At 48.2% G+C, this 23,003-nt stretch overlaps 1 protein-coding gene across 5 annotated transcripts in view; it reads right to left on the reverse strand.

The window, feature by feature from the left end:
* Positions 1-5,831: 5,831 nt before the first annotated feature.
* Positions 5,832-23,003, reverse strand: part of LOC106609845 (LIM domain only protein 3) — a 143,106-nt gene continuing 125,934 nt past the window's right edge. For all 5 annotated transcript variants that reach the window (XM_082964294.1, XM_082964295.1, XM_045700172.2 and 2 more), the window contains one exon: positions 5,832-6,633. In XM_082964294.1, the coding sequence (XP_082820420.1) occupies positions 6,528-6,633 (106 nt within the window). In that variant the 3' untranslated portion in view covers positions 5,832-6,527. The remainder of the gene's footprint in view (positions 6,634-23,003) is intronic.

Consider the following 23,003-nt stretch of genomic DNA (forward strand, 5'->3'; position numbering starts at 1 on the left):
TATATCATAGAGCTAGCTGCATAACAATCATATACCATAGAGCTAGCTGCATAACAATCATATACCATAGAGCTAGCAGCATAACAATCATATATCATAGAGCTAGCAGCAGATCAATCACATATCATAGAGCTAGCTGCATAACAATCATATATCATAGAGCTAGCTGCATAACAATCATATATCATAGAGCTAGCAGCAGATCAATCACATATCATAGAGCTAGCTGCATAACAATCATATATCATAGAGCTAGCAGCAGATCAATCACATATCATAGAGCTAGCTGCATAACAATCATATATCATAGAGCTAGCTGCATAACGATCACATATCATAGAGCTAGCTGCATAACAATCATATATCATAGAGCTAGCTGCATAACAATCATATATCATAGAGCTAGCAGCAGATCAATCACATATCATAGAGCTAGCTGCATAACAATCATATATCATAGAGATAGCTGCATAACAATCATATATCATAGAGCTAGCAGCAGATCAATCACATATCATAGAGCTAGCTGCATAACAATCATATATCATAGAGCTAACTGCATAACGATCACATATCATAGAGCTAGCTGCATAACAATCATATATCATAGAGCTAGCTGCAGGTCAATCATATACCATAGAGCTAGCTGCAAACCAATCATATATCATAGAGCTAGCTGCAAACCAATCATATATCATAGAGCTAGCTGCAGGTCAATCATATATCATAGAGCTAGCTGCATAACAATCATACACCATAGAGCTAGCTGCATAACAATCGTATACCATAGAGCTAGCAGCATAACAATCATATACCATAGAGCTAGCTGCATAACAATCATATATCGGAGAGCTAGCTGCATAACAATCATATATCATAGAGCTAGCTGCATAACAATCATATACCATAGAGCTAGCTGCATAACAATCATATACCATAGAGCTAGCAGCATAACAATCATATATCATAGAGCTAGCAGCAGATCAATCACATATCATAGAGCTAGCTGCATAACAATCATATATCATAGAGCTAGCTGCATAACAATCATATATCATAGAGCTAGCAGCAGATCAATCACATATCATAGAGCTAGCTGCATAACAATCATATATCATAGAGCTAGCAGCAGATCAATCACATATCATAGAGCTAGCTGCATAACAATCATATATCATAGAGCTAGCTGCATAACGATCACATATCATAGAGCTAGCTGCATAACAATCATATATCATAGAGCTAGCTGCATAACAATCATATATCATAGAGCTAGCAGCAGATCAATCACATATCATAGAGCTAGCTGCATAACAATCATATATCATAGAGCTAACTGCATAACGATCACATATCATAGAGCTAGCTGCATAACAATCATATATCATAGAGCTAGCTGCATAACAATCATATATCATAGAGCTAGCAGCATAACAATCATATATCATAGAGCTAGCTGCATAACAATCATATATCATAGAGCTAGCAGCATAACAATCATATATCATAGAGCTAGCTGCAGGTCAATCACATATCATAGAGCTAGGAGCATAACAATCATATTTCATAGAGCTAGCTGCAGATCAATCATATATCATAGAGCTAGCTGCATAGCAATCATATATCATAGAGCTAGCAACAACATGGTCTGTTGGTTTGGGTAATGGACAGAGAGGGAGATGTTCTGTTATGGTGGCTGCCTGGCTGATCTGCATCTAAAGTTTGTGTGTGTGTGTGTGTGTGTCTGTGTCTGTGTCTGTGTGTGTGTGTGTGTGTGTGTGTGTGTGTCTGTGTCTGTGTCTGTCTGTGTGTGTGTGTGTGTGTGTGTGTGTGTGTGTGTGTGTGTGTGTGTGTGTGTGTGTGTGTGTGTGTGTGTGTGTGTGTGAACATCTAAAGCTGTGCCCTTGAGTTAGAGCCACATGACCTTAACAGCCCCAGTAAACACCACGGTCTTATAAATGGAATATAAAGTATGAAGAAGTTTCCTTGGGTAGAAAACAGACCTCCTCTACTTTATAAAGTATAAAATGTCCTTATAAATGGTTCTGTAAAGTATAAAATAGCCTTATAAATGGTTCTGTAAAGTATAAAATAACCTTATAAATGGATCTGTAAAGTATAAAATAGCCTTATAAATGGATCTGTAAAGTATAAAATAGCCTTATAAATGGATCTGTAAAGTATAAAATAGCCTTATAAATGGATCTGTAAAGTATAAATAGCCTTATAAATGGATCTGTAAAGTATAAAATATTGTTATAAATGGTTCTGTAAAGTATAAAATATCCTTATAAATGGATCTGTAAAGTATAAATAGCCTTATAAATGGATCTGTAAAGTATAAAATAGCCTTATTATCACGACTCAGGGTATGACCCAGTGTCACGCCCTGACCTTAGAGATCCTTTTTATTCTCTATTTGGTTAGGTTAGGGTGTGACTAGGGTGGGCAATCTATGTTTTCTATTTCTTTGTTGGCCAGCTGTCGTTGTCTCTGATTGGGGATCATACTTAGGCAGCCTTTTTTTCCCCACCTTTAGCTTGTGGGATCTTGTTTTTGGTACTGTGCTGTGTAGCCCTACTGAACGTTACGTTTCGTTTGTATTTGTTTTGTTTCGGTGTTCATTGAATAAAGAAAGATGTACACCTACCACGCTGCACCTTGGTCCAATCCTTCCAACAACGATCGTAACACCCAGATGCAGAAACGGGAGGCGGATAGTACAGTTCTCAGATTATTTATTAGAAACAGGGGGCAGGCAAAGGGCAGGTCGGCGGCAGGCAGAGGATCGTAATCAGGTCAGAGTCAGGCAGGCTCGGGGTCAGGGCAGGCAGAGGATCGTGATAAGGTCAGAGTCAGGCAGGCTCGGGGTCAGGGCAGGCAGAGGATCGTGATTAGGTCAGAGTCAGGCAGGCTCGGGGTCAGGGCAGGCAGAGGATTGTGATTAGGTCAGAGTCAGGCAGGCTCGGGGTCAGGGCAGGCAGAGGATCGTGATTAGGTCAGAGTCAGGCAGGCTCGGGGTCAGGGCAGGCAGAGGATCGTGATTAGGTCAGAGTCAGGCAGGCTCGGGGTCAGGGCAGGCAGAGGATCATAATCACGTCAGAGTCAGGCAGGCTCGGGGTCAGGGCAGGCAGAGGATTGTAATCAGGTCAACGTCAAGCAGGTACAGGACGGCAGGCAGGCTCGGGGTCAGGGCAGGCAGAATGGTCAGAACTGGGAAAACTAGGAAATAGAACTAGAGAAACAGGAAGGCGGGAGAGAACGCTGGTAAGACCTGACAAGACAAGATGAACTGGCAACAAACAAACGGAGAAAACCAGAATAAATACACAGGGGATAATGGGGAAGATGGGCGACACCTGGAGGGGGGTGGAGACAAGCACAAAGACAGGTGAAACAGATCAGGGTGTGACACTTATAAATGGTGATGTAAAGACTCTTCCCCAATCTCCACATCAATCACATGTAAGCTTCTTCCCCCATCCCCCATCAATCCCTGTCTCCACCATTCCTCTCTGTTTCTCCCACTTATCCATCTCCCCTCTGATTCCAGTACTGTCTCAATAGTGTATATTGTTTACCAATATACTTCTATAAAATTATATATTTCCTTCATCCGGTCCCTGATCCTGCCGACTACGCCAAATGTGGCAATATTATGGATTGCCGCTGATCTTGGGTCAGTCTAGCCTTTTCCCCACTGATGGTAAAGAGCCCTTTCCCTGTGCCTCAGTTGGTAGAGCATGGTGTTTGCAATGCCAGCATGGTGTGTGCAACGCCAGGGTTGTGGGTTCGATTCCCACGGGGGGGCCAGTACAAAAAAATAAAAAATAAAAAAAATAAATGCATGAAATGAAATGAAATGTATGCATACACTACTGTAAGTCGCTCTGGGTAAGAGCGTCTGCTAAATGGCTAAAATGTAAAAATGTAAAGGTTAGGATTGGGGGAGGGGAAGCTGATCATAGAATCATAGTAACCAAGGGACATTTCTCTCCAGAGCTCTATATGACAGTTTATAGAGAGAAAGGAAGACACTGAATGCACACATTGTTAACACAATAAAACTGTATTACATTTGTGCTTAAAATTATTACAATACATTATTTACAAGCGTTGTTGTTGTCCTTCCTGAAAATAGACATCTCATGCAGGATGACACAAGATACCCTTATACAATAGCAAGCAGGAAGGAATCTTTCTGTTTCTGTACAACGACGATTTACAAATCAATCAATCCATTTTTGTGTGTTTCTTACTCCCATTGAGTTTTTTTGTGTTTATTAGTTAACTGTTGCCTTGTAAATGATGCTTCAGCATGGCTGCCCTTAATTGATAGTTGATCTCTTAAATTCAGCTGCTCGGTCAAAGTGGTACTTTCCTTCCAAGAAGGAAGGTTCACGGTCCCTCATAGCCAGCGCTGCATCCTAAATGCCACCCTATTCCCTATGTAGTGCACTACTTTAGACCAGAGCCCTATTCCCTATATAGTGCACTACTTTAGACCAGAGCCCTATTCCCTATATAGTGCACTACTTTAGACCAGAGCCCTATTCCCTATATAGTGCACTACTTTAGACCAGAGCCCTATTCCCTATGTAGTGCACTACTTTAGACCAGAGCCCTATTCCCTATATAGTGCACTACTTTAGACCAGAGCCCTATTCCCTATATAGTGCACTACTTTAGACCAGAGCCCTATTCCCTATGTAGTGCACTACTTTAGACCAGAGCCCTATTCCTTATATAGTGCACTACTTTAGACCAGAGCCCTATTCCTTATATAGTGCACTACTTTAGACCAGAGCCCTATTCCCTATATAGTGCACTACTTTAGACCAGAGCCCTATTCCTTATATAGTGCGTGACTTTTGGCCAGGGCTCCATATATTCCCTATATAGTGCACTACTTTAGACCAGGGCTCCATATGTTCCCTATATAGTGCGTGACTTTTGGCCAGGGCTCCATATATGAAATAGGGTGTCATTGAGGAAACACATCGGAGTAACAATTAACCTAACGCTCACAGACCATGTGACCGGCAAAGTCTTCATTGAAGGCAACTTGCATCTGCGCTAGCTGACAGTACAGCCTTACGTACCAGAAGAGAAAGCGCCAGGCTACTCCCATCTAGCCACAACTGACTGAGAGTTAAAACAGTGATTAAACTAGTGATTGAAAGAATTCAAGTATCAGCATGTTGAAGAATGATATTTCTGCATTAATGAATTGGGACCACAGGTGATCAATATTCAAAGCACTGAAAGCTTATCAAATAAATGAAATAAATACAGTCTACAAAAAGTAACCCCCCCCCCCCGATACCCCTAGAACCCCCCCACCCCCTCCCCCACCCAGACCCAGTGTGAGAGCACAAACCAAAAGGCAGGCAAGGCCTTAACAAACGTGAGAATTCCCGCAAAAAATATCCAAGCCCCCCCCCTGCACTAATTACAAGCCACTCCATAGGACCACAGTCCGGAATTGTCAGTCTTCCAAGGAGAGTCCAAATGAGAGTCTATAAAACAACATGGAGAGCTTTCCCGAGCTGAAGTGATCCGATGGTTGGATTGTGGTTGAATTGAAGTTGTTGCGGTTCGATTTAAAAAGAAAGACACCTATTCAACCTGAGATCTGATGGCGACGTGCTGTATCTCTGTAGTTCTCTCTTCCCTGCCTTTCCCGGATCGGGTCAGATAGTCACTTGGGCCCTAGTGGAGACTGAGTCATATGGGTTTCAGACACTGGGATCTTGATTGTTTAGGTTCTCCCGTGGTCCCCCAGAGAGGAATAGGAGGGAGGGATGGATATTGGGGAGGGGGAGGTGTAAGTATTTATGTCTCTTTTTTAGGTGGGGGGGGGGGCGAAGGTGGATTGGGGTGTCATTGTAAAGCCAGTGTTTGGCTGCTGGGAAGAGGCAGCATCCTTCAGAACACAAACAAAGTCAACTTTTGTACATGTAGTCCATTGTGACCTTGTAGGGGACTCCCTCGCCTCCTCCTCTGACAACCCTTAGTCTCTATGGCTATTCTGTACAGCGGAGAAAGGGTCCCTTCCAGGTTGAAAGTTGGTTGTTAGTTGGTTATATACACATTAGGGATCTGACTTTGGAGAGGAAGAGAGAGAGAGAGAGTAGTAGTAGTGCTTTTGGTGTCTGATTGGATGGCTCTCCTCCTCCTTCCTTCAGTCTGATTGGATGGCTCTCCTCCTCCTTCCTTCAGTCTGATTGGATGGCTCTCCTCCTCCTTCCTTCAGTCTGATTGGATGGATCTCCTCCTCCTTCCTTCAGTCTGATTGGATGTCTCTCCTCCTCCTTCCTTCAGTCTGATTGGATGGCTCTCCTCCTCCTTCATTCAGTCTGATTGGATGGATCTCCTCCTCCTTCCTTCAGTCTGATTGGATGTCTCTCATCCTCCTTCATTCAGTCTTATTGGATGGATCTCCTCCTCCTTCCTTCAGTCTCTCTCTGCTCTCCTCAATCACATCACCCCCCCCCCCCTCTCTCCCACCCGCTCTTCATCTGGAGTCAGCGAACCTGCGGGGCGTACCCCTCCTTCATCAGCCCCTCCTCGTAGTCCGTCTGACACAGGATCATATTGTTCTTCAGGAAGAACTTATCTCCCACACAAAACCTAGAGAGGGAGGGAGAGAAAAGAGAGAGTTTATTGAGTTTCATTTTTGAGTTGTTTACTTGTATTTTTTTACAGGGACAGTGGACGTTAATCAACGTTTCAGTAAAAGTGACGGTTTTAGCCAGCCGGCTAATTTTCAACCGCAGTCCCTGGGCAGGTTATTAAAAACATTTACAATAACAATACAGATGATCATTGAGCAGTAAGCACACGCAGAGCAACATAGGACAAGCAAGACATAGCATACAGACAGAGCAACATAGGACAAGCAAGACATAGCATACAGACAGAGCAACACAGCCCAAAAAGCAACAACACAAAATCCATAAAAGCAACAAAGTGTTTCCACACCTCACAAGTTACAGACAACAGACAACATGGAAAGCGGCAATACACAGCTAGGGATTATGTTCACAAATCTGATTGACCTTTAGCTTCATGTTTTTTATGTGAAGGTGTGATAGGTGGTGCAGTTCTGTGTGTCTGATGGGAGGGTATTCCAGACATGGGAAGCTCTCACAGAGAAAGCAGATTGATTAAAGGTGCTTTTCCTTATGGGAACTATACAGTCACCTCTCATGGCAGACCTTGTGGATCTGCTGCCATATGTTTGGGTTTTCTGTTTAACTGAAATACTGAGTGGAGGGGGAGCCAGGCCGTTTAGGATCTGGAATACAAGACATGCGTCGGTGTATTGCACAAGATTTTCCCAACTCAGGAGCTCATGCTTTCTGAGGATGTAACAGTGATGATGGCTGACCTGGAGCTTCTCCCCTGATACACAGACATCTGGTTCAGTAGCATCAGATACCACCTGGAGCTTCTCCCCTGATACACAGATATCTGTCTCAGTAGCATCAGATACCATCTGGAGCTTCTCCCCTGATACACAGATATCTGTCTCAGTAGCATCAGATACCATCTGGAGCTTCTCCCCCGATACACAGACATCTGGTTCAGTAGCATCAGATACCACCTGGAGCTTCTCCCCTGATACACAGACATCTGGTTCAGTAGAGTCAGATACCACCTGGAGCTTCTCCCCTGATACACAGACATCTGGTTCAGTAGCATCAGATACCATCTGGAGCTTCTCCTCTGATACACAGACATCTGGTTCAGTAGCATCAGATACCACCTGGAACTTCTCCCCTGATACACAGACATCTGTCTCAGTAGCATCAGATACCATCTGGAGCTTCTCCCCTGATACACAGACATCTGGTTCAGTAGCATCAGATACCACCTGGAGCTTCTCCCCTGATACACAGACATCTGGTTCAGTAGCATCAGATACCACCTGGAGCTTCTCCCCTGATACACAGACATCTGTCTCAGTAGCATCAGATACCATCTGGAGCTTCTCCCCTGATACACAGACATCTGGTTCAGTAGCATCAGATACCATCTGGAGCTTCTCCCCTGATACACAGACATCTGGTTCAGTAGCATCAGATACCACCTGGAGCTTCTCCCCTGATACACAGACATCTGTCTCCGTAGCATCAGATACCATCTGGAGCTTCTCCCCTGACACACAGACATCTGGTTCAGTAGCATCAGATACCATCTGGAGCTTCTCCCCTGATACACAGACATCTGGTTCAGTAGCATCAGATACCATCTGGAGCTTCTCCCCTGATACACAGACATCTGGTTCAGTAGCATCAGATACCACCTGGAGCTTCTCCCCTGATACACAGACATCTGGTTCAGTAGCATCAGATACCACCTGGAGCTTCTCCCCTGATACACAGACATCTGGTTCAGTAGCATCAGATACCATCTGGAGCTTCTCCCCTGATACACAGACATCTGGTTCAGTAGCATCAGATACCATCTGGAGCTTCTCCCCTGATACACAGACATCTGGTTCAGTAGCATCAGATACCATCTGGAGCTTCTCCCCTGATACACAGACATCTGGTTCAGTAGCATCAGATACCATCTGGAGCTTCTCCCCTGATACACAGACATCTGGTTCAGTAGCATCAGATACCATCTGGAGCTTCTCCCCTGATACACAGACATCTGTCTCAGTAGCATCAGATACCACCTGGAGCTTCTCCCCTGATACACAGACATCTGGTTCAGTAGCATCAGATACCACCTGGAGCTTCTCCCCTGATACACAGACATCTGTCTCAGTAGCATCAGATACCACCTGGAGCTTCTCCCCTGATACACAGACATCTGGTTCAGTAGCATCAGATACCACCTGGAGCTTCTCCCCTGATACACAGACATCTGGTTCAGTAGCATCAGTTGCCCACTTTGTGAAGAACATGCAGACTGTTTTTTTTCACATTGAGATGCAAACACGAGAGATAAAGAGAGAGAGAGCGAGGGAGCGAGGGAGAGAAAGTGAGACAGGTTTACATAAGTTTACATAAGCATCATATTTTGCAGCTCTGAGCTGTAGACCAATCCCCAGCCCCTACACGGCCCTATCACTACAGTAGCTTTATAAAAGGACCAATCCCCAGCCCCTAGACGGCCCTATCACTACCGTAGCTTTATAAAAGGACCAATCCCCAGCCCCTAGACGGCCCTATCACTACCGTAGCTTTATAAAAGGACCAATCCCCAGCCCCTAGACGGCCCTATCACTACAGTAGCTTTATAAAAGGACCAATCCCCAGCCCCTAGACGGCCCTATCACTACCGTAGCTTTATAAAAGGACCAATCCCCAGCCCCTAGACGGCCCTATCGCTACCGTAGCTTTATAAAAGGACCAATCCCCAGCCCCTAGACGGACCTATCGCTACCGTAGCTTTATAAAAGGACCAATCCCCAGCCCCTAGACGGCCCTATCGCTACCGTAGCTTTATAAAAGGACCAATCCCCAGCCCCTAGACGGCCCTATCGCTACCGTAGCTTTATAAAAGGACCAATCCCCAGCCCCTAGACGGCCCTATCGCTACCGTAGCTTTATAAAAGGACCAATCCCCAGCCCCTAGACGGCCCTATCGCTACCGTAGCTTTATAAAAGGACCAATCCCCAGCCCCTAGACGGCCCTATCGCTACCGTAGCTTTATAAAAGGACCAATCCCCAGCCCCTAGACGGCCCTATCACTACAGTAGCTTTATAAAAGGACCAATCCCCAGCCCCTAGACGGCCCTATCACTACAGTAGCTTTATAAAAGGACCAATCCCCAGCCCCTAGACGGCCCTATCGCTACAGTAGCTTTATAAAAGGACCAATCCCCAGCCCCTAGACGGCCCTATCGCTACCGTAGCTTTATAAAAGGACCAATCCCCAGCCCCTAGACGGCCCTATCACTACCGTAGCTTTATAAAAGGACCAATCCCCAGCCCCTAGACGGCCCTATCGCTACCGTAGCTTTATAAAAGGACCAATCCCCAGCCCCTAGACGGCCCTATCGCTACCGTAGCTTTATAAAAGGACCAATCCCCAGCCCCTAGACGGCCCTATCACTACCGTAGCTTTATAAAAGGACCAATCCCCAGCCCCTAGACGGCCCTATCGCTACCGTAGCTTTATAAAAGGACCAATCCCCAGCCCCTAGACGGCCCTATCACTACCGTAGCTTTATAAAAGGACCAATCCCCAGCCCCTAGACGGCCCTATCACTACCGTAGCTTTATAAAAGGAGGCGTGATATTCACTATGTAGTGCACTACTTGTGACCAGAGCCCTATGGGGACCTATGGGACCTGGTCAAAAGTTGTGCACTACATAGGGTGCCATTTGGGACTCAAGTCAGACTACTGTTGATGAGGAGCTATCTCACTCTCTAGAAAGACTAAACCCTGTGTCCTAAATGCCACCCTATTCCCTACATAGTGCACTACAGGGGCAACAGGTCTCTGGTCAAAAGAAGTGTACTATACAGGGGAACAGGGTGCCATTTGGGACACAGCCTCCAGTCCAATGGTGCTCTGGTCTAAAGACTGTTTATCCTGTTGAGATCACTGTCTGTCTGGGGCCTCTCTGTTTCCACCTGCAGCTGTTACAACAACCCTAAAGACCTAACTACCTCCCTCCTCCTCTCCTCCATTCCCCTCTCCATCCTCCACCTCTCTTTTAGCCAGGGGGCCGCTTGACCTTTCCCACATGGGCAGAGTGGAGATTAGAGAGAGGGAGAGAGAGAGGGAAGTGCTTCAGTCCTGAGGGCCTTTTATCTCCCTAGCTGTGAGAGTTGGACAAAGTCAGAGCGTAGAGCACCTGTGTTTACTGGGACTGGGGGGGGGCAGTGCCTGTGTTTACTGGGAGTGGACAGTGCCTCTGGTTACTGGGAGAGGAGAGGAGGAGAGAGGAGGCTGAGTCTCTGTTTGACTTCTCCCTAGCTAGCTGTCCAACACTGAGCACGGCTGGGGCTGTTTAACTGAGCTGAGGCTGCCTCTCTCTCTCTCTCTCTCTCTCTCTCTCTCTCTCTCTCTCTAGGAGCTGCAGTGGTGTGGGGGAGTGACGGTGGAGTGGACAAGAGGAGGCAGAACACCTGAATCTCTGTAGGGCTTTAGGACTGGTATTCTTTACTTTTCTAGGAGTAGAAAGGGAGGACAGAACCGTTTGTTAAACATTGCTACTCATTAAGAAGTCTCAAATATTTTTAAGCCAATATGTGTTTTGGGATTTACTCAGGTTTTATTCAGATGACATAAGGAGGCTACGTCTTTATGTTGTGGAACTTTACTTACTTTGTGAGGCACATTGTTCCTTTGTTGAGCCTATGTGGAACTTTGCTTAAACTTTAATTTGTTGTATTAGAGAAGAAGCCAATCTCAGATGCAGCCTTGCAGGCTGGGCACCCATCCATTACACAGGTAATCTCCATCCTTCCTGCTTGTTGACATGGCGATTAACACCAGGCAGAGGTGTGCTCAGCCTCATGGTGTCAGCCCGGCCAATACAAAACGTCTGCTTTAAAATGACACATTATTTTCCCAGAATACATTAGTTTTCCGTCTCCTCTGACACTGTGGCCCCTCGTTCATTCTCTCCCTCCCTCTGTCTCTCCATCCTGTTTTCTTCCGCTAATAGGATTCCTCTCCTTTATTTATAGCCCTCTCTTTATTTACTCCCTCACGTTCTCTATCTCTTTCTCTCTCTCTCTTTCGCTCCCCCTTTTTCTCTCTCCCCCCCTCCCCCTCTCTCTCCATTCACAGCTCTTGCCCCTTGCCCCCCCCCACACTTATGTCGCACAGACAAATGATTTCTGCTGGGTGAAAATTCAACAGCATATGATGAGGATATTGCACTATGCCCCAACAGAGCTGCGTCCAATAAATAACCCTATGTAGTGCACCACCAGCCAGGAGGAGAGGAGGAGAGGAGGAGGAGGATGGAGAGGTGGAGAGGAGAGGAGAGGAGGGGGGTGGATGAGGAGAAGGAGAAGGAGAGGAGAGGTGGAGGAGGAGAAGGAGAAGGAGAAGGAGAAGGAGAGGAGAGGGTGGAGGTGGAGGAGGAGAAGGAGAAGGAGAATGAGAGGAGAGGGTAGAGGTGGAGGAGGAGAAGGAGAAGGAGAAGGAGAAGGAGAGGAGAGGGTGGAGGTGGAGGAGGAGAAGGAGAAGGAGAAGGAGAGGAGAGGGTGGAGGTGGAGGAGGAGAAGGAGAAGGAGAGGAGAGGGTAGAGGTGGAGAGGAGGGCAAGAAGGAGATGAAGAGGAGGAGGCAGAAGAATGGCTTCCACAGTTTTCACAGGCTGCACGCTCACAGATATATTGGTCGCCAGCTATTTGCCCCAGAGGCTCAATGTTAACTAGAGTTCTCACTTTCCTCTCAAATGACGGAACAGGGAGGGAAGGAGGGAGCTTGTCAAACAAATGAAATGATCTCTGTTAGCTGTACCAAGGCTGCTTCCTCAACGCCCACCTATTCCCCTATGGGCCCTGGTCAGAAGTAGTGCACTACGTAGAGAATAGGGTACCATTTGAGACCCAAGGCCAGTCTAATTACCGTTACAGTGAGGTTATTGGTTAAACAACACCAGGGATTCATTGTAACAGCAAGATGTAAATCATGTTTCCCACCCAGGTTAAATGCTGCTGGGCGATCAGAAACAAACTCAGGGTTTGACAGGGGTTTTAAATAGACTTCTCAGCTATAGCACATGGATAAAATGTCTTATTTTACAGCACTCAATATTCATCTGTTAATATTCTAATCACTATAATGTTCTGGCAAAAGAGATTTCATGTCAAATGAAATAAAGCTTAAATTAAAATTAAAAAAATAAAAATGAGACTAAACTGGATGAATACAGACTAACCTGGATGAATACAGACTAACCTGGATGAATACAAACTAACCTGGATGAATACAGACTATACAGACTAACCTGGATGAATACAGACTAACCTGGATGAATACAGACTAACCTGGATGAATACAGACTAACCTGGATGAATACAGACTATACAGACTAACCTGGATGAATACAGACTAACCTGGATGAATACAGACTAACCTGGATGAATACAGACTAACCTGGATGAATAGAGACTAACCTGGATGAATACAGACTATACAGACTAACCTGGATGAAGACACACTAACCTGGATGAATACAGACTAACCTGGATGAATACAGACTAACCTGGATGAATACAGACTAACCTGGATGAATACAGACTATACAGACTAACCTGGATGAATACAGACTAACCTGGACGAATACAGACTAACCTGGACGAATACAGACTAACCTGGATGAATACAGACTAACCTGGACGAATACAGACTAACCTGGATGAATACAGACTATACAGACTAACCTGGATGAATACAGACTAACCTGGATGAATACAGACTAACCTGGATGAATACAGACTAACCTGGATGAATACAGACTAACCTGGATGAATACAGACTATACAGACTAACCTGGATGAATACAGACTAACCTGGATGAATACAGACTAACCTGGATGAATACAGACTAACCTGGACGAATACAGACTATACAGACTAACCTGGATGAATACAGACTAACCTGGATGAATACAGACTAACCTGGATGAATACAGACTATACAGACTAACCTGGACGAATACAGACTAACCTGGATGAATACAGACTAACCTGGATGAATACAGACTATACAGACTAACCTGGATGAATACAGACTAACCTGGATGAATACAGACTAACCTGGATGAATACAGACTAACCTGGATGAATACAGACTAACCTGGACGAATACAGACTAACCTGGATGAATACAGACTATACAGACTAACCTGGATGAATACAGACTAACCTGGATGAATACAGACTAACCTGGATGAATACAGACTAACCTGGATGAATACAGACTATACAGACTAACCTGGATGAATACAGACTAACCTGGATGAATACAGACTAACCTGGATGAATACAGACTAACCTGGATGAATAGAGACTAACCTGGATGAATACAGACTATACAGACTAACCTGGATGAAGACACACTAACCTGGATGAATACAGACTAACCTGGATGAATACAGACTAACCTGGATGAATACAGACTAACCTGGATGAATACAGACTATACAGACTAACCTGGATGAATACAGACTAACCTGGATGAATACAGACTAACCTGGATGAATACAGACTAACCTGGATGAATACAGACTAACCTGGATGAATACAGACTAACCTGGATGAATACAGACTATACAGACTAACCTGGATGAATACAGACTAACCTGGATGAATACAGACTAACCTGGATGAATACAGACTAACCTGGACGAATACAGACTATACAGACTAACCTGGATGAATACAGACTAACCTGGATGAATACAGACTAACCTGGATGAATACAGACTATACAGACTAACCTGGACGAATACAGACTAACCTGGATGAATACAGACTAACCTGGATGAATACAGACTATACAGACTAACCTGGATGAATACAGACTAACCTGGATGAATACAGACTAACCTGGATGAATACAGACTAACCTGGATGAATACAGACTAACCTGGACGAATACAGACTAACCTGGATGAATACAGACTATACAGACTAACCTGGATGAATACAGACTAACCTGGATGAATACAGACTATACAGACTAACCTGGATGAATACAGACTAACCTGGATGAAGACAGACTAACCTGGATGAATACAGACTAACCTGGATGAAAACAGACTAACCTGGATGAATACAGACTAACCTGGATGAATACAGAATAACCTGGATGAATACAGACTATACAGACTAACCTGGATGAATACAGACTAACCTGGATGAATACAGACTAACCTGGATGAATACAGACTAACCTGGATGAATACAGACTAAACTGGATGAATACAGACTATACAGACTAACCTGGATGAATACAGACTAACCTGGATGAATACAGACTAACCTGGATGAATACAGACTAACCTGGACGAATACAGACTATACAGACTAACCTGGATGAATACAGACTAACCTGGATGAATACAGACTAACCTGGATGAATACAGACTAACCTGGATGAATACAGACTATACAGACTAACCTGGACGAATACAGACTAACCTGGATGAAAACAGACTAACCTGGATGAATACAGACTAACCTGGATGAATACAGACTATACAGACTAACCTGGATGAATACAGACTAACCTGGATGAATACAGACTAACCTGGATGAATACAGACTAACCTGGATGAATACAGACTATACAGATTAACCTGGATGAATACAGACTAACCTGGATGAATACAGACTAACCTGGATGAATACAGACTATACAGACTAACCTGGATGAATACAGACTAACCTGGATGAAGACAGACTAACCTGGATGAATACAGACTAACCTGGATGAAAACAGACTAACCTGGATGAATACAGACTAACCTGGATGAATACAGACTAACCTGGATGAATACAGACTAACCTGGATGAATACAGACTATACAGACTAACCTGGATGAATACAGACTAACCTGGATGAATACAGACTAACCTGGATGAATACAGACTAACCTGGATGAATACAGACTAACCTGGATGAATACAGACTATACAGACTAACCTGGATGAATACAGACTAACCTGGATGAATACAGACTAACCTGGACGAATACAGACTAACCTGGATGAAGACAGACTAACCTGGATGAAGACAGACTAACCTGGATGAATACAGACTATACAGACTAACCTGGATGAATACAGACTAACCTGGACGAATACAGACTAACCTGGATGAATACAGACTAACCTGGATGAATACAGACTATACAGACTAACCTGGACGAATACAGACTAACCTGGATGAATACAGACTATACAGACTAACCTGGATGAATACAGACTAACATGGATGAATACAGACTAACCTGGATGAATACAGACTAACCTGGATGAAGACAGACTAACCTGGATGAAGACAGATGTATTAATAAATCAAGGTGATTGAGGTTGTCCTGTGTAATTCCTTTAGGACGAAGTCCCAGTAATCAACCCCCATTATCCACACAGAGACGACCAGACCAATGACTGTAGAGCAGCAGCATGTAACACAGAGTCAACCGAGTCCTGTCTGTCCTACGACGACCAGACCAATGACTGTAGAGTAGCAGCATGTAACACAGTGGCTCCAGATACAAATGCTGAGACTGGCCCTGTAGAGCCTTCCTCTGGGTCTGACTGTACTGTACATGCTGAGACTGGCCCTGTAGGGCCTTCCTCTGGGTCTGACTGTACTGTACATGCTGAGACTGGCCCTGTAGGGCCTTCCTCTGGGTCTGACTGTACTGTACATGCTGAGACTGGCCCTGTAGGGCCTTCCTCTGGGTCTGACTGTACTGTACATGCTGAGACTGGCCCTGTCTGGCCTTCCTCTGGGTCTGACTGTACTGTACATGCTGAGACTGGCCCTGTCTGGCCTTCCTCTGGGTCTGACTGTACTGTACATGCTGAGACTGGCCCTGTCTGGCCTTCCTCTGGGTCTGACTGTACTGTACATGCTGAGACTGGCCCTGTCTGGCCTTCCTCTGGGTCTGACTGTACTGTACATGCTGAGACTGGCCCTGTCTGGCCTTCCTCTGGGTCTGACTGTACTGTACATGCTGAGACTGGCCCTGTCTGGCCTTCCTCTGGGTCTGACTGTACTGTACATGCTGAGACTGGCCCTGTCTGGCCTTCCTCTGGGTCTGACTGTACTGTACATGCTGAGACTGGCCCTGTAGGGCCTTCCTCTGGGTCTGACTGTACTGTACATGCTGAGACTGGCCCTGTAGGGCCTTCCTCTGGGTCTGACTGTACTGTACATGCTGAGACTGGCCCTGTCTGGCCTTCCTCTGGGTCTGACTGTACTGTACATGCTGAGACTGGCCCTGTCTGGCCTTCCTCTGGGTCTGACTGTACTGTACATGCTGAGACTGGCCCTGTCTGGCCTTCCTCTGGGTCTGACTGTACTGTACATGCTGAGACTGGCCCTGTCTGGCCTTCCTCTGGGTCTGACTGTACTGTACATGCTGAGACTGGCCCTGTAGGGCCTTCCTCTGGGTCTGACTGTACTGTACATGCTGAGACTGGCCCTGTAGGGCCTTCCTCTGGGTCTGACTGTACTGTACATGCTGAGACTGGCCCTGTCTGGCCTTCCTCTGGGTCTGACTGTACTGTACATGCTGAGACTGGCCCTGTCTGGCCTTCCTCTGGGTCTGACTGTACTGTACATGTCCAGACTGGCCCTGTCTGGCCTTCCTCTGGGTCTGACTGTACTGTACATGCTGAGACTGGCCCTGTCTGGCCTTCCTCTGGGTCTGACTGTACTGTACATGCTGAGACTGGCCCTGTCTGGCCTTCCTCTGGGTCTGACTGTACTGTACATGCTGAGACTGGCCCTGTCTGGCCTTCCTCTGGGTCTGACTGTACTGTACATGCTGAGACTGGCCCTGTCTGGCCTTCCTCTGGGTCTGACTGTACTGTACATGCTGAGACTGGCCCTGTAGGGCCTTCCTCTGGGTCTGACTGTACTGTACATGCTGAGACTGGCCCTGTCTGGCCTTCCTCTGGGTCTGACTGTACTGTACATGCTGAGACTGGCCCTGTCTGGCCTTCCTCTGGGTCTGACTGTACTGTACATGCTGAGACTGGCCCTGTAGGGCCTTCCTCTGGGTCTGACTGTACTGTACATGCTGAGACTGGCCCTGTCTGGCCTTCCTCTGGGTCTGACTGTACTGTACATGCTGAGACTGGCCCTGTCTGGCCTTCCTCTGGGTCTGACTGTACTGTACATGCTGAGACTGGCCCTGTCTGGCCTTCCTCTGGGTCTGACTGTACTGTACATGCTGAGACTGGCCCTGTCTGGCCTTCCTCTGGGTCTGACTGTACTGTACATGCTGAGACTGGCCCTGTCTGGCCTTCCTCTGGGTCTGACTGTACTGTACATGCTGAGACTGGCCCTGTCTGGCCTTCCTCTGGGTCTGACTGTACTGTACATGCTGAGACTGGCCCTGTCTGGCCTTCCTCTGGGTCTGACTGTACTGTACATGCTGAGACTGGCCCTGTCTGGCCTTCCTCTGGGTCTGACTGTACTGTACATGCTGAGACTGGCCCTGTCTGGCCTTCCTCTGGGTCTGACTGTACTGTACATGCTGAGACTGGCCCTGTAGGGCCTTCCTCTGGGTCTGACTGTACTGTACATGCTGAGACTGGCCCTGTAGGGCCTTCCTCTGGGTCTGACTGTACTGTACATGCTGAGACTGGCCCTGTCTGGCCTTCCTCTGGGTCTGACTGTACTGTACATGCTGAGACTGGCCCTGTAGGGCCTTCCTCTGGGTCTGACTGTACTGTACATGCTGAGACTGGCCCTGTCTGGCCTTCCTCTGGGTCTGACTGTACTGTACATGCTGAGACTGGCCCTGTCTGGCCTTCCTCTGGGTCTGACTGTACTGTACATGCTGAGACTGGCCCTGTAGGGCCTTCCTCTGGGTCTGACTGTACTGTACATGCTGAGACTGGCCCTGTAGGGCCTTCCTCTGGGTCTGACTGTACTGTACATGCTGAGACTGGCCCTGTCTGGCCTTCCTCTGGGTCTGACTGTACTGTACATGCTGAGACTGGCCCTGTCTGGCCTTCCTCTGGGTCTGACTGTACTGTACATGCTGAGACTGGCCCTGTAGGGCCTTCCTCTGGGTCTGACTGTACTGTACATGCTGAGACTGGCCCTGTCTGGCCTTCCTCTGGGTCTGACTGTACTGTACATGCTGAGACTGGCCCTGTAGGGCCTTCCTCTGGGTCTGACTGTACTGTACATGCTGAGACTGGCCCTGTAGGGCCTTCCTCTGGGTCTGACTGTACTGTACATGCTGAGACTGGCCCTGTCTGGCCTTCCTCTGGGTCTGACTGTACTGTACATGCTGAGACTGGCCCTGTCTGGCCTTCCTCTGGGTCTGACTGTACTGTACATGCTGAGACTGGCCCTGTCTGGCCTTCCTCTGGGTCTGACTGTACTGTACATGCTGAGACTGGCCCTGTCTGGCCTTCCTCTGGGTCTGACTGTACTGTACATGCTGAGACTGGCCCTGTCTGGCCTTCCTCTGGGTCTGACTGTACTGTACATGCTGAGACTGGCCCTGTCTGGCCTTCCTCTGGGTCTGACTGTACTGTACATGCTGAGACTGGCCCTGTCTGGCCTTCCTCTGGGTCTGACTGTACTGTACATGCTGAGACTGGCCCTGTCTGGCCTTCCTCTGGGTCTGACTGTACTGTACATGCTGAGACTGGCCCTGTCTGGCCTTCCTCTGGGTCTGACTGTACTGTACATGCTGAGACTGGCCCTGTCTGGCCTTCCTCTGGGTCTGACTGTACTGTACATGCTGAGACTGGCCCTGTCTGGCCTTCCTCTGGGTCTGACTGTACTGTACATGCTGAGACTGGCCCTGTCTGGCCTTCCTCTGGGTCTGACTGTACTGTACATGCTGAGACTGGCCCTGTCTGGCCTTCCTCTGGGTCTGACTGTACTGTACATGCTGAGACTGGCCCTGTCTGGCCTTCCTCTGGGTCTGACTGTACTGTACATGCTGAGACTGGCCCTGTAGGGCCTTCCTCTGGGTCTGACTGTACTGTACATGCTGAGACTGGCCCTGTAGGGCCTTCCTCTGGGTCTGACTGTACTGTACATGCTGAGACTGGCCCTGTCTGGCCTTCCTCTGGGTCTGACTGTACTGTACATGCTGAGACTGGCCCTGTAGGGCCTTCCTCTGGGTCTGACTGTACTGTACATGCTGAGACTGGCCCTGTCTGGCCTTCCTCTGGGTCTGACTGTACTGTACATGCTGAGACTGGCCCTGTCTGGCCTTCCTCTGGGTCTGACTGTACTGTACATGCTGAGACTGGCCCTGTAGGGCCTTCCTCTGGGTCTGACTGTACTGTACATGCTGAGACTGGCCCTGTAGGGCCTTCCTCTGGGTCTGACTGTACTGTACATGCTGAGACTGGCCCTGTCTGGCCTTCCTCTGGGTCTGACTGTACTGTACATGCTGAGACTGGCCCTGTCTGGCCTTCCTCTGGGTCTGACTGTACTGTACATGCTGAGACTGGCCCTGTAGGGCCTTCCTCTGGGTCTGACTGTACTGTACATGCTGAGACTGGCCCTGTCTGGCCTTCCTCTGGGTCTGACTGTACTGTACATGCTGAGACTGGCCCTGTAGGGCCTTCCTCTGGGTCTGACTGTACTGTACATGCTGAGACTGGCCCTGTAGGGCCTTCCTCTGGGTCTGACTGTACTGTACATGCTGAGACTGGCCCTGTCTGGCCTTCCTCTGGGTCTGACTGTACTGTACATGCTGAGACTGGCCCTGTCTGGCCTTCCTCTGGGTCTGACTGTACTGTACATGCTGAGACTGGCCCTGTCTGGCCTTCCTCTGGGTCTGACTGTACTGTACATGCTGAGACTGGCCCTGTCTGGCCTTCCTCTGGGTCTGACTGTACTGTACATGCTGAGACTGGCCCTGTCTGGCCTTCCTCTGGGTCTGACTGTACTGTACATGCTGAGACTGGCCCTGTCTGGCCTTCCTCTGGGTCTGACTGTACTGTACATGCTGAGACTGGCCCTGTCTGGCCTTCCTCTGGGTCTGACTGTACTGTACATGCTGAGACTGGCCCTGTCTGGCCTTCCTCTGGGTCTGACTGTACTGTACATGCTGAGACTGGCCCTGTAGGGCCTTCCTCTGGGTCTGACTGTACTGTACATGCTGAGACTGGCCCTGTCTGGCCTTCCTCTGGGTCTGACTGTACTGTACATGCTGAGACTGGCCCTGTCTGGCCTTCCTCTGGGTCTGACTGTACTGTACATGCTGAGACTGGCCCTGTCTGGCCTTCCTCTGGGTCTGACTGTACTGTACATGCTGAGACTGGCCCTGTCTGGCCTTCCTCTGGGTCTGACTGTACTGTACATGCTGAGACTGGCCCTGTCTGGCCTTCCTCTGGGTCTGACTGTACTGTACATGCTGAGACTGGCCCTGTCTGGCCTTCCTCTGGGTCTGACTGTACTGTACATGCTGAGACTGGCCCTGTAGGGCCTTCCTCTGGGTCTGACTGTACTGTACATGCTGAGACTGGCCCTGTCTGGCCTTCCTCTGGGTCTGACTGTACTGTACATGCTGAGACTGGCCCTGTCGGGCCTTCCTCTGGGTCTGACTGTACTGTACATGCTGAGACTGGCCCTGTCTGGCCTTCCTCTGGGTCTGACTGTACTGTACATGCTGAGACTGGCCCTGTCTGGCCTTCCTCTGGGTCTGACTGTACTGTACATGCTGAGACTGGCCCTGTCTGGCCTTCCTCTGGGTCTGACTGTACTGTACATGCTGAGACTGGCCCTGTCTGGCCTTCCTCTGGGTCTGACTGTACTGTACATGCTGAGACTGGCCCTGTCTGGCCTTCCTCTGGGTCTGGCTGTACTGTACATGCTGAGACTGGCCCTGTCTGGCCTTCCTCTGGGTCTGACTGTACTGTACATGCTGAGACTGGCCCTGTCTGGCCTTCCTCTGGGTCTGACTGTACTGTACATGCTGAGACTGGCCCTGTCTGGCCTTCCTCTGGGTCTGACTGTACTGTACATGCTGAGACTGGCCCTGTCTGGCCTTCCTCTGGGTCTGGCTGTACTGTACATGCTGAGACTGGCCCAGTCTGGCCTTCCTCTGGGTCAGACTGTACTGTACATGCTCGAGACAGCCCTGTCTGCCTTCCTCTGCCCAGACTACTGTCAGCTGACTGCCCGCTCTGGCCTTCCTCTGGTCTCGACAGTGACTTCCATGCTCCAGACTGCCACAGTGATTCCTCTGGTCAGACTACCTACAGCTGAGATTCCCCTCTCGCCCCCAGACACCACAGGATCGCCCCAGTGCTTCCCTCTCTCCCAGACAGGGCCCTTACTGTGATTAAACTGACCCCAGACACCACAGTGATTCCCCTCTCCCCAGACACCACAGAGATTCCCCTCTCCCCAGCCACCACAGTAATTCCCCTCTCCCCAGACACCACAGTGATTCCCCTCTCCCCAGACACCACAGTGATTCCCCTCTCCCCAGACACCACAGTGATTCCCTTCTCCCCAGACACCACAGTGATTCCCCTCTCCCCAGACACCACAGTGATTCCCCTCTCCCCAGACACCACAGTGATTCCCCTCTCCCCAGACACCACAGTGATTCCTCTCTCCCCAGACACCACAGTGATTCCCCTCTCCCCAGACACCACAGTGATTCCTCTCTCCCCAGACACCACAGTGATTCCCCTCTCCCCAGACACCACAGTGATTCCTCTCTCCCCAGACACCACAGTGATTCCCCTCTCCCCAGACACCACAGTGATTTCCCTCTCCCCAGACACCACAGTGATTCCCCTCTCCCCAGACACCACAGTGATTCCCCTCTCCCCAGACACCACAGTGATTCCCCTCTCCCCAGACACCACAGTGATTCCCCTCTCTCCAGACACCACAGTAATTCCCCTCTCCCCAGACACCATCCGTAATTCTTTAAGTGGGACTGTGAGATGCTGCTGTGGTCTCTGGGCTGGGGGTCGGGGTCGGGGTTATTCAAGGGGGCGAAGGGAAGGAGGGATGGACAGAGGAAGGCAGGGAGGAAGAGAGGGATAGAGGTTAGCTCTAGGGGGTAGAAAATATGATTCTCAGCCTCCCTCCATCCAGCAGGCTGTTAGCCACAGATCAGCCCTGGGGGACAGACAGACAGCTAATCGATGGGCCTGTCGTCCCTCTCCTCTCCAGCCTCATCAGCCAGCCAGACCAGACCATCCCTGGACCAATTTACCCCTGATGAGGCTAGCTGCTGGAGGCCACGGTCTGGGTCTGGGTCCTGGAGTCCCAGATGGCACCCTATTCCTTACATAGTGCACTATGTTTCACCAGGGCCCTTATAATAAATATCT

Source organism: Salmo salar, chromosome 17, assembly GCF_965601325.2.
Source record: "Salmo salar chromosome 17, fSalSal1, whole genome shotgun sequence".
Classification (NCBI taxonomy): domain Eukaryota; kingdom Metazoa; phylum Chordata; class Actinopteri; order Salmoniformes; family Salmonidae; genus Salmo; species Salmo salar.